This window comes from Phoenix dactylifera, unplaced genomic scaffold, assembly GCF_009389715.1.
Source record: "Phoenix dactylifera cultivar Barhee BC4 unplaced genomic scaffold, palm_55x_up_171113_PBpolish2nd_filt_p 000707F, whole genome shotgun sequence".
Lineage (NCBI taxonomy): Eukaryota > Viridiplantae > Streptophyta > Magnoliopsida > Arecales > Arecaceae > Phoenix > Phoenix dactylifera.
In genome coordinates this window covers 191,865-204,432 of record NW_024068087.1, presented here as the reverse complement: position 1 = coordinate 204,432, position 12,568 = coordinate 191,865, and the positions used below count along the sequence as shown (strand labels likewise).

Sequence of the window (12,568 nt, the reverse complement as noted above, 5' to 3'; positions counted from 1 at the left end):
AAACCCGCGAGCGGCCAAAATATCCCCCCAATACTTGCGGACGGACTTTTTCTTTTCTTTTGATACAATTCCCTAACCCCCGTCTTCATCCCAACCCCCAGCAAAACCTCCTTTCCCATTCCCCCAGCCGCCTTCTTCCTCTTGGGCTTCATTGACGTGAGGGATCTCCTCTCGGTCCAGGACCTCGACGAGTCCTCCCCTCTCTCCGCTCCCGACCTCCATCTCTACAAGCCCCCTCCCTCCCCGGCTGACACCGATGACGATGACGCCGTGGACGCGCGGGGCAAGGTCTTCTCCGGGATGGGGCTGGCTGAGTCCGCCGTGCCGCCCGCCCTCCAACGGCCCGAGCAGTTCCGGCCCAAGAGGGCCTCCGTCCTCATGTGCCTCTTCGAGGGCGACTGCGGCGATCTCCGCATCATCCTCACCAAGCGCTCCTCCAACCTCTCCACCCACTCCGGTTCGTTCCATCTCCAATTAATGTCTCCCTTCCTTACTCTGATCCAAAGGGATTGCTGAGATTCAGGCTTTTGCTTTAATTCATTGCTGGGTATTATTAATTAGGTGAAGTGTCGTTGCCGGGGGGGAAGGCGGAGGAGGGCGATGCGGACGATCGCGAGACGGCCATGAGGGAGGCCAAAGAAGAGATAGGGCTGGATCCATCCCTCGTTACGGTCGTCACCGTTCTTGAACCCTTCTTATCCAAGGTACAGCTCCAATTCGGATCTCTGTTATTTTCAGATGAAATCCAATAAATTATTTTTACCTACGTTGATCGACTCGTACTGTCTAATGAAATTGAGAATATTTAAGTCTCGCCATTTTTCGGGGAGTAAGATTTTGAGTGTTGCCATTTGATGTCAAAACTAATGGTCAGCGGAGAGCAAGAACCGATGCAGTGATCCCTAACCCATCGACTGCCAGGTCGAAATTTCTCCTAGCCACAGTGATCCCTAACCCCTTCTTTCATTCTCTTTTTCTTTCCTTATCTTGATTTTTTTTCTTGATGGATACAGGGTTTTTTCCCCCAAAAAAAAAAGAAAACAAAAGCTCCCGTTAAAGCGTCATTAAATTTGTAACTGAGCTTTTTATTTTTTTAAAAAAAAATAACTATAACGATGCTTTAAAGCATCGTTATAATAACTATTGCCGACGCTTTAAAGCGTGGGCAAAAATTTCGTTATTTTCGATGCTTTCCAAAAGCGTCGGTAAAAAAAATCCACTCTAACATAGGCGACGCTTTTAAAAGCGTCGGCATTGAAATTACCGACGCTTATAAGCATCGGTATACACTTTAAAAAGCGTCGGAAAATATATATTTTGTTGTAGTGACATGAAGGTTTTGATATTCCCAAGTATGAGAAATATATTTATAATTATGGATAAGGATGAGTGTTGTACTTATAAAGATGTTAAGGTGGATAATGATTTTGTTGAGTTCTCCTTTCACAGAGGTGAGATCTTGCATGAACACCTATGTATATCATCATACCGAATGGTTAATAGTGGCAATTCATCTTACAAACCACCGTCGAGGGCAAATGTGTGAAACAAATGCATAGCTTGCAAAGTGGTTCCTTAGCTTAAAGGACATGACACCTTGTTATACTCTAGAGATCAATAAATTTGCGGCTAAACTCGTGTATCGGTAATAATATCTTAGACTATATACTTGATAAAGAGTACAATGATTTACTAGGTCCAGATACGAGTGAGAGTCTAGCTGCTCGATATAGAAATCATCATAATGATATAATATCTATATCAAATCAGAGGGTTAGACATATAAGAACTGAAGTCCATGCAGTAACTTAAAAGGTCTAGAAATAATTATGTTTAAAAAATTATTATCACTAATAATTAAGTACAAATTGGTTTGATGGCCATGACTTTATATGACTAAATTGGTTTGATGGCCATGGCTTTATATAACTAAGGGTTTGAGAATGCAGCATTCAATGGTTATACAACAACACTAAAATGATGGAAGATTGAATTATATGATACAAACTATGCATGAACAAGGAGATCAGTTAGTTTCATTCTACTCGCCAAGAGGTTCAGTAATGTATTATGAACTCCATATCCTACTCAATGGTTATACAAGAATACTGAAATGATGGAAGACTAAATTATAAGATGCAACTTATGTAGAAATGAGGAGATTAGTTAGTTTCATCCTACTCACCAAGAGGTTCAATAATGCATTATGGATTCCATATCCTCATGCTAAACTACATCGCTAATACGCAACTAAAGCATTCCTAAAGGAGCAGGTTATTGGAGAGTGAAAACTTGAGTTGACTTATTCTAATGACGCATCAAGCATATGCCGCTTATCTTCAGATCAATAGGAATAAGATTCTAATCGATAATTCTCTCATGGATTGGATCATAAAAGATCTTAAGTTTGATTAAAGAAGAGATTAGGCTAAAGAAATACTTTAGATACAAGAATTGGCCAAGTTAGGTTAAGCATGACTTAGGCTAATTCCAGGTCACTTGGATCCTATCCAAGTGGAGGTGGCTAAGTAGAAAAGTAGCCTCCACCTAGCTACCTTTGGCACCACCTAAATGGCACAATCCCAATGGGGATGTGCACATGTAGAAGGGGGCGGACCCTAGTGGCCAGCGCCCTCTCATGTCAGAGTCCTTCTAGAACCCCTAAGAGGCAACCTAAGTCTGCCACCTCACCTTCATATCCTGTCTTGTTAGAGTCCAACTGAGACTCTTGTTAGAGTCCGACTGAGACTCTAGAGTGCCAAGAATAGAAACCTTGGCATTGTCACTCCCGTATAAATGGAGTCGTCACCATAGGATTTCTCCCATCAATCTAACACACATACCACCAAGAGAGAGAGAGAGAGAGAGAGAGACAGACGTAGGCAAAGCTAGGCTAGAGTTTTACTTCACCAAGAGCAAGAGAGAGAGAGTGAGGACGTTTGTGAGATAAATTCTTCTTATTGTGAATCTTCTTGGCCTACAATTTCTAGAGATTTAGAATTGGGCAAAACTTTAAATAGGCACATGAACTAAAGCAGTTTAGGATAGTAATTATCAAAGGATCATATACTTTCACAATCTCAGTGTCACTTGAAAGATATACATCTCTCTAGTTGCACATATAATTTATAGATTAATGGTGATTTATCAAAATAGTGCATTCCTATTTTATTATGTAAATATTCTTCTCTTGCAAGACACCCCACCAACAGTTCTTATGCCCTTTACTCATTTTTTCTAGAATAAAATTGATAATACGTTAGGTGACAATTGAACAAAACTAAAGAAGGTCATGGCGTGAAATGCTACCGGTAATGTTCTGAACAATGGCACAAGTCAACCTCAATTAAGTCTTCTAACTATGGTTAAATACATAAGTGTTAAACCACAAGCATAAAGTGAATGAGAAAGGAGTTAGGAACCTCTTTAACGTTATTATAATGGTTATTATATTAGTGCTTGAGAAAATATGGTATCTCATGAGAATTATAATGTAATAACCATTATTTAATTGTTTATCTCATTATAGTAGTCATTGCATAACAAGAATAACAACAATTATTAGTATTGAATTGTTTTCTAGATTTAAAAATTCAAAATTGAAAATATACTAATTTTTCCTTTGAAAAATATTGTATCATCTAACAAATAACTGCTTTTTCTTTAGGATTCATTTGATTGGGTATGTTAGATTACTAGATAATTTGACTATTCTTCGAACTCATTTATCTAAAATAATGATTAGCGAGGAAAATAAATTTTACCATATTTGATTAGTGAAAAAAATACCTCAAAAAATGACACCAAAAAATATTACTATGTTTAGTTGGAGTCAATTTTATATTGGAATATTACCAAATTTTTAATAATATCCTTAAATAAACAATTCAAGTAATAACCTTTATGGGTTTCAACAAAACAAAAATAGAAGCATTTTCATCGAGCAACAACAATTTCATATTACATCCACTCGATAATCTAGCATGAAAAAAGAATACCATCCTTCTGATGATATTTATTTTATCTTTTTTCTTAGTAAAATAGGCATAAAACCTATCATTTATGTTACATCTCTTAGCTTTATTTTGTACCAAACATAATAATCTAGCAGATAATTTATTTTTTCATACCAAATCACCTCCAACAAATAGAACCCTAACGAGTGAACAATTGTTTTGACAATAACGCCCACTAGACAGGCATTGTAACAAATACTATTAATACAACAATTACAAATCGCATGGCGTGAGACCAATGATAGTGTTATAACCATTATAATAATTTTTAAAAGAAACACCATCTTCTAGGTAGCATACTATTACTCTTGGTTGGAAATTTAAAATTATAAATTTGGGAGTATTTTGGATTACATCATCTAATTAATATTTTTCCCATTTTAAACTATAGTAGTCCATAAGTCAATATAAGAACACATCACACACATCTCCACATCTAACTCGACCCTTCAAGATGGCCCTTTCAACCTCAAACCCTCCCAAGCCAGCGCACAGCCCGGCTGGGGACCGGGTATTCGGAGCCCTGATGCTGAGGCTACGAGCCTCAGCGTACGGTTAAAAACTGAGAAATTTTTATTATATTTTTACTGCATATTCCCGCTAGGTCTTCCAAAGGGATTGGCGCGCAGGGAATCTTTTGACCAAAAGATATCATCCGGCCAGCACTACTTTTCCAGCTTTCCGCCCATTAAAACCCCATGCTTATTATGATTGCGTTAGACAAGATCACTACGAATGCACCCCCCGCCCATCATGAGCTCATTAGACGCGGAGAGAGACAGGTGAGAGGATAGGTCACGGGAATGGCGTGGCCTTAGAGATGGCACAGAAATAAGACCGTATAGATTTAACCACACAAACTTCACTCTAAAGCATTCAGCAAAGCTACATACGAATGCATACTTTATAAAGAAGAACCATCTTTACCCCACTAACTGGGTTAGGTTAGGAATACATACTAAACTAGATTCTACCCTGGCTAAGTCTATTAGGACTTGATCCTAACCTTTCAAATGGAAAGCCTAATTTCAAATTCAAAAAAGCTAAACACTACAATTAACCAGAAAAAAACAAACAAGAAAGGAAGAAAGAAAGAAAGCTACCGTCTGGTACCGACCGCTTTATGGATGAGGCCTACCTAAAAGACTATTCCGTTGCAGCAGAGCCGGCCAAAATGTACACTAGAAGTCTAGAACCGATCCGGTCCGGTTCGAATTACTTTCTACTTTTAACCGCGGTGGGTCAGAAAGAAGGAACGGGCACCGCCGACGCGGCGGCGGCGACGGTGGAGGAGGCGGAGAGGAGCTTCTGCTGCTGTTCCTCCTTCTGGCGGCGCATCTCGAGGACCTTGCGGTGGCTGCTGGAGTGGACGTGGCTGAGGAAGGTGGGGCTGCAGGCCGGACGGTACTCGGGGAGGAGGCGGCCCGACTTGAACCGGACGCCGCAGGCGTTGCACAGCGTCTTCGCCCCCAGCGGCCCTGCTCTCCACTGCGGCGTCTTCTGGGCCCCGCAGTGGCTGCACCTTCGCTCTCCTCCTCCGCCGCTGCCTCCCACCGCCGCCGACTGCGGCTTCGGCCGTTTCGGTTTCCGCCCCCGTTTCTTCTGGCTTTCTTTCTGCGCGGGGGGTGGGGTTCCGGCGAGGAGGACGAGGTCGGGGGCTGCGAAGCCGGGGACGGCCGAGTCGTAGATGAGGCAGGAGGAGGAGGAGGAGGAAGAGGAGGAGGAGGAGGGCGAAGAAAGGCAGGAGGAGTTTGAGGAGGTGGAGGAGGAGGAGTCGGCGAGGGGGAGAGGGCCCGCCGTGGACCAGACCCCGCCGGCGGCGGCTCGCGAGCGCTTGCTCCTCTTGGCTTTGACGGGAGCCAGGGATTCCATGGAAGGGATGAGTCTCTTCAAGGAGGGGGCAGTTATCTCGGAGCACGGCGACAACTCCATGAAAGAATCATCAAAGAAACGAGACACCCATTCCAGCTCTTCGACATCATCATTCTAAATTTTGAAAAAAAAAAAAAGCAGCCGTTAATAAACTGGAAATTGGATAGCACTAAAAAGAAACCACTTCCTGTTTTCGAGTGAGGGTTTACCGGAAACTCGATTTCAGTAGGAGCAAGAAGGTCGCAGGGGGAGACGGCGGAGGTGGAGTTTGAAATTTGGAAGGATTCTGCTTCAGCTCTCTCCACTTGTTCCTCTTCTTCCTCTTCCTCTGCCTCTTTTTCCTCCAGTTCCATGATTCCCCCAAGGTCGAGAAGGTCGTCGACGGAGAAATCCTCTCCAAAAAGCGCGCTCCGCTCCACCGCCCATCCCACCTCGCCGCCGGCGGCGGCAAGCCCCTGGTGGTCAGCGTCCGACCGGAGCACCTCCAGCTGGAACCTGTTCTTAAGCGCCGTCCCCAACCGCTCCATCTCTGTCTCCTCTTTCTGCACAAAGAAACGACTTTTGTTTTTTTTTCCCCCCCCAAAAAAAAAATCAGGTTTTAGTGGGTAGCCTTTTACCTGAGAGAATGAGTAGTTGCAAGGCAAGAGTGGGAGAAGGGAGGAAGGTGGGGGGAAAAGAGAGAGAAGAGCAGATGGAGGGGTGGAATGGGAACAGAGAAAGGAGACTTGGGTGGAGCATTGAATGGTTGGAGCTGTCCCTTTGTTTTATGATCGTTATTTATATCTGCCGAACTTATCTCTAATCCAACGGCTAAAACAAATCATCATACTGTTTTTGTCCCGTGTGTAGTTTATTGACTGGTCCGGCTCCCATCCACCATCTTCGTAATAGCATGACTTGGCGTAGTCTACGGTGATGGTGGCATCTCAGACCTCGTCCACGGTCCACAAGTTTTTTTTTTGAAAACCTTCCCACCCACGAGAGGGATGGAAACGAAGTTACGTTTGTTTACGAGGAACAGTCGCGGCTCTAAAGTTTCAACGGAACGGAATGCACCGCCTGGTCTTTTGTGCATATTTTTACTTTTCCCTTCCTTAATTCCGTCGTCAGCCGGCGTGGTTCCCAGAATGCCCTCGCTTGCTGTTTGGGCGAGAAGGGCTTATCATGATTTTTTTTTTTTATTCATATCATGGTCTGCTTATCATGATTTTTTTATTCATATCATAGACTGGTTAAAAATATTTTGGAACACAATTGATGAAAAATATATGATTTTCACGCTTGATTAAAAAATATGTGATTTTTCTTCTGGTGACATTTTTTTTAGGTGACCGAAAGTTGGATTCGGATTGCATTTCCGTACTTATGAATATTTTTTTTTCTTTCACGTTGTTGACTATTGAATGATGCCTCACACAGATTTTGAATTATTTCAAACTTTTCATTAATTTATATATATAGATCTCGAAATGATTATTGCACAACCTAATGATGGATACACATAAAAGGTGTTGTGGATCAAATTTGGCCCGAGGGTGACCACGTCAACAAGTAGTCCTGTAGTCCTGCAGTCGAAGGAGCTTTTTGGCTCGCAGCTGACACAACAAGGCGTTCTGAGCTTGGGCTTGAGATGTCATTATAAACGTCAGAAGAGGTTACTACAGGTCGTAGTTAGCAAAGAGATCCGGCCGAGATCAACTAAGCCTTTGGTGGAATCCGAAATTGGGTTGGTTTTGAGTAGGACCGCGGTCATGCCTAGTCGGTGCTGTGGTCTGCCTGGCCGAGATGGGATGATCTCTTGCCCTGAGCAGGACAATCCATTTTGCCCCCCATCATTTGCCCCCTGACTTTTGAGGTCGAGTTGCTCTTTAACTCGGGCGAAGAAAATAGTTGGATTGTTAGCCGTCCTGCGTCGTGGCTAAGTGCTCATGAGGACGCGCGCCCTGGATAGGACACATGGTGTGTTATTGGGGTTGATGGCTTCAAGCCGGGCTCGGGTGGCTTAGGTTGCCACATCACTCCAAGCAGAACGGCTGTGGGAGCTCTTTTAATGTGCCGCGTGCGTGCTTCTTTCTGAGGCATTGTTGGATGGAACGCATGGGGGCCAATCATTAATGCCCCATCTCCCGAAGCGCCTCACGTGATGGAGAACGAAAGGGTGGTTATTAATGTCCTATTCTCCGAAGCGCCCCCCATAATGGTCGGCTTTTAGTGCTGCGATCCAGGAAGATTTGCTGAGGTCGCTTCTGGGCCTGCCACACAGTGAGATTCGGCTCATTTGATCACTTAGGTTAGCCGATCAGAGCCGTTGTAGTAGGCTATATAAGGCCTAGAAGGGACTCCAGTATCCTTATTTGATCCCTCTTGCTCCTCTTTTTCATGGCCGCTGTAGTTGTGGTGTTCGAGCTTTTTCTTGGGTGTTTTTTTGGAGCTTCCCGATGACCTTTGCGACGAGCCTTTCTCTCGACTCCCGGCGATCATCCTTCTTCTCTCGGTCATCTTCTTCGGCGAACTCTTGGGTAAGTGTTCTATCCCTTTTCCGTCGCTCGGAGAGCTTCTTATCTTTTTTTTTTTTTTCTGATTTTGCGACCAAGGCAATGAGGTCGCCTACAAGGGCTCTGATGCTCGGCGCAGGTTCATCCTGAGCCCAGGCTTCTTCAGATGTGGAGGAGGCTGAGCTCGAGGTGAACCAATGTCCGTACAGGACCAGCTCGAGCATCATTATAGAGGAGCTGGGCCTGGTTTGGGCTTGGTTCTCCTTTCCTCTTGAGTTTGTCCTCGAGCTTCTGGAGCTCAGGGCTCGAGTTGCCAACCCACCTAGAGGTCGGATCGAGATGTATATAGAAACATTCCGAGCAGGGCTGAGATTTTCTTTGCACGGATTTGTGAATGAGCTCCTGACGGCTTACTGTCTTGTCCCCACATAGTTCGCTCTGAACCCGTGGATGATAATCGGCTTCCTCGCTTTTTGCCTTGCACATGGTCTGCCCCCTTGATGAACGTCTTTCGGAGTTGCTTTATAGTAAAAGGCAATCCCGCAAACAAAGAATGGTGGTACTTCTCTTTTCGAGGAGGCCACAAGCTCTTCCGGGGTGTTTCTTTCTCCATTCACATGTGGAAGGACAAATTCCTTTTTGTTTCCTCCGAGCAGTCGTGGAGGTTTAACTCGACCTGAAGCTTTTCGTAGGCCACGGTGAATAACAAGCTCCCCCAGTTATCACAGTCCGAGCAGGTTATTCTAGACAGGCCGCTCGAGCTGGAAGGAACTCCATGGCTTCCCGACCTGCTCAGCGAGGAGGCCTTATTGAATGTCGACCTGAACTCGGCTTGTCCTGAGGGTAAGGGCGGCACAGCTACTTCTCATTTCCTTTTTTCATGCTGGATTCTAACAAAATCTTTTATTGCTAGAAATCATAGGAATGATCTTCAGCGTCGAGACTTTGATGGCCAAATATAGAAAGAGGGTGGCCACCTCGGATGGAGCTCAGTCTGAGAGAAAGCTGAAGAGGGCCAAAGCTGCCTCTAGCTCTAGGATTAAGCGGGCTCACCCAGATTGAGGCTGCCGACCCTGCTCGAGCTGGGCCCAAGCAAGTCCCCTCAGTGGAGGTTAAGGTGCCTCCATCGGTAGCAGGAGGGGCCCCTTCTGAACAAGTGGCGGTTGTGTCTGTCGGCCGAACCCAGAAGGCTCGCAAGGCCACCCGGCTGCACGAATCAGGTTTCGGTCTGAGGTGCGGTTTTGAGAACCCAACTCCTTCCGAGGTCCTGACTTCCGCTAGGGCCACAACCCCTCTTGAGGCCCCAACCTCAGCTGGGGCCTCGGCTCCTCCTGAGGTCCGTTCCTTAGCTTGGGTCGACTCTGTTGGGAACCTGCCCATGCCGCTGATATTTCAAAAAAATTCAGATGGCAGCGGAATCGGCATAAGCGGGATCGACGTTCATCGCATGAACGTTGTTTCATGAACCGTTCGTAGTTAGATAAGAATTAAAACTTTTTAAACCTTTAGAAAGATCAGATCTTCACCTTGTGCGGGTAGATGATCACCGCAAACGGAAGTTCGTGGTCTAGGATGAAGGTTTGCTTGAAGCCGTTCAAGTGTCCGGCCTCTACGGGTATCCACACGAAGCAGTGATCCGATCAAAGCTCTCTTGTCTTTCCGGGGTACTAGCTCCCTTGCAAAGACTTCTTTTGATGGCTGATTTCCTCTCTTTCAATCAACCCTTGATTGTGCTTGAGAGGAGGAAGAAGAAGGATGAAGAAGAGGAAGAAGAAGAATCCCCACGCAGCCTTCTTTCTTTTCCCTGCGTTGGAAGGAAGAAGGGAGGAAGAGGATGCCGCCAACACCTTTGGCTTTTATCTTCCTTGCTTGCGGCTGAACCAAGAGGAGAGGAGAGGGAGGCGTACGGCAAGGAGGAAGAGGACTTCTTCTATGCCCTAGGTGCCGCCCACAAGTCCCTTTTTATAGACATGTGGAGCTCCTAACATTTAGGAGTTCTTGATGTCTTTCCTAAGAGGGGGCGCCGTCTCTTCTCCCTTCTCCACGTGGAAAGGGAGGGGCTTATCCCCTTCCTCATGGTAAACCCTAATCCATATTAGGTAGGGATTGGAATGCCCTAATGTGGTCAAGCCCTAATCCAATTAGGCTTAGCCCAAGGGTGAACCAATTTGGATCCAATCTAGGTAAGTCCTAATCCAATTAGAACTTAAATCAATTTTGACTCAATTGAACTCTTCAATCCTAATCCAATTAGGAGTCTTATTGATTCATTAGATTAATAATTAATTGTGACTTAAGAAACCCTAATCCAAATTAGGACATATATAATTTTAGTCCTAATCCAATTAGGACTCTATTTGAATCCGAAGTCCTAATCCGATTAGGACTCTAGGAATCCTACTCCAAGTAGGAATCCAATTTTGATTCAAAACTCCTAATCTCATTAGGATTGCAGGAATCCTATTCCAAGTAGGAATTCCAGTCCTACTCCAACTAGGATTCCCAGTCCTAATCCAATTAGGACTCTAGGAATCCTACTCGAAGTAGGACTCTTGTTTCAAGTCCAATTAATTAATTCCCTTTGTTCCTTCTTCAACTGAATATTAATCGAATTGATTACTTGTGATTCATAATCACTTTTCAACCATCGGATCGGACAATACTTCTAGTGTGTGTGACCCCATATGTTCTACTCTGACTGGTAGTGAGATATATTGTGATCTCTATCACTATATCATTGAAAACTCCTTTCAATGGGTTGGAACGATTCCAACTCAACTCATTAGGGTTTATCGATCATCGAGATAATCCCTGTGAGTCCCACCATCCACCAGTGACACCTAGCAGCATGTAGTGGCTACCCAGTAGAATAGAAAGATGAACCTCTAGGTGCAGTTACCATGTGATACAGTCCTACTATCATGGATCCCTACAGGACGGAGGTCATGGACAACTCGTCAAACCCCATCGTCTGTCATATGTCAAAATTTATTCGACTCGAGTTCGATAGTGGAAAACTCTTTCTCCACTTTATATTACTGCCCTGGCCAAGGTCTTAGAACTCAGTCTAACAAATCACATAGGATCACTCCTCTTCTATCAAGGTCGATAGATTCCTTGTAGGTGCATACCCTACTCCTACAGTGAACCTACTGCAGCCAATCTACACTGCATGGACCCATATGGCTAGAGACCATGTATGTGTGCAGTCAAACTACAATAACCTCACTGTGAGTAGCCGAAGCACCGCAGGTCAAAGGACCAGTCACACTACTGCAACATCAAGCAAGTCACTGACGAGTGGATAGACATCCAAGTGACTTCTTGTCTTGGTCACGCTCAGTACCCTTGTTCTCTAACAAGCACCTGCACTATCACTTCAGTGTCCCTACACTGTGGACTCAAGTCTCGTCCATCCAGAAGAAAAGTGATCTGTGCACTGATCGGATCGATCACCGTCCTCGTGATGATCCATTGATCAGGAGCATTTAGAAATTAATCACCAATGATACATGGCTCAAATTCTCAACTCTTGAGAATATGTATCATCATCTTATTAATTCCTTGGACGATTCATAGACACATAAATAATATGAATGAAAAGAATGCCCATTTATTAATCAATAATAATAAAGTCAAGTACAAAATTATGTCCCAGAATTATTAATGTGTTAGCCAGATTGGCTTCTAGGGCATACTTCTAACAATCTCCCACTTGCACTAAAGCCAATCAGCCATAAACCTAAGCCCCATCTTCTCAAGATGCGATTCAGTTTTCTGTCGACTTAGCTGCTTAGTGAATGAGTCCGCCACATTTTCTGTGGAGTCTACTCTCTGATCCTCTACTTATTTTCTTTCGAGGTAGTCGCTTATTAGGTTAAACTGCCGCTCTATGTGCTTCGATTTCTGGTGAGACCTTTGGCTCCTTAGCTAGTGCTATGGTGCCTTTGTTATCGCAGTAGAGTGTTATGACATCTGATGACATTACACCTAACTCTGCAATGAACTTTTTAAACCAAAAGATTTCCACTGCACCCTTAGAGACGGCTTAACATTCAGCTTCTAAGGTAGAATCTATAATGATCGGTTGTTTGGAACTCTTCCAATTTACTGAACCACCATTGCACATATTCTGATGTAGACTTTCTATCATCAATATGTGTGCATCCTTCTACCTTCAACTCT

General features: G+C 44.2%; 2 protein-coding genes across 2 annotated transcripts; one reads left to right on the top strand and one right to left on the bottom strand.

Moving 5' to 3' along the window:
- Positions 1-300: 300 nt before the first annotated feature.
- LOC113461197 (nudix hydrolase 15, mitochondrial-like) lies at positions 301-1,455 on the top strand. Its single transcript, XM_026800837.1, has 3 exons — positions 301-457; positions 562-704; positions 1,450-1,455. The coding sequence occupies exons 1-3, from the start codon at positions 301-303 to the stop codon at positions 1,453-1,455; spliced, it is 306 nt and encodes a 101-aa protein (XP_026656638.1).
- Positions 1,456-4,837: 3,382 nt separating this feature from the next.
- On the bottom strand, positions 4,838-6,643 carry LOC103696295 (GATA transcription factor 7-like). The gene is made up of 3 exons (XM_008777865.4): positions 6,506-6,643; positions 6,098-6,430; positions 4,838-6,002 (listed from the first exon to the last, which is right to left on the bottom strand). Exons 2-3 carry the CDS (start codon positions 6,413-6,415, stop codon positions 5,259-5,261), a joined length of 1,062 nt encoding a protein of 353 aa, XP_008776087.1. The 5' UTR covers positions 6,416-6,430; positions 6,506-6,643; the 3' UTR covers positions 4,838-5,258.
- Between the last annotated feature and the right edge of the window lie 5,925 nt (positions 6,644-12,568).

Excerpts from the sequence above, each read along its gene's own strand:
- LOC113461197 (XM_026800837.1), top strand. The coding sequence starts at position 301 with ATGGGGCTGGCTGAGTCCGCCGTGCCGCCCGCCCTCCAACGGCCCGAG. Across the intron at positions 458-561 it reads CAACCTCTCCACCCACTCCG|GTGAAGTGTCGTTGCCGGGG; the intron begins GTTCGTTCCATC and ends ATTATTAATTAG.
- LOC103696295 (XM_008777865.4), bottom strand. The coding sequence starts at position 6,415 with ATGGAGCGGTTGGGGACGGCGCTTAAGAACAGGTTCCAGCTGGAGGTG. Across the intron at positions 6,003-6,097 it reads CTACTGAAATCGAGTTTCCG|AATGATGATGTCGAAGAGCT; the intron begins GTAAACCCTCAC and ends TTCAAAATTTAG.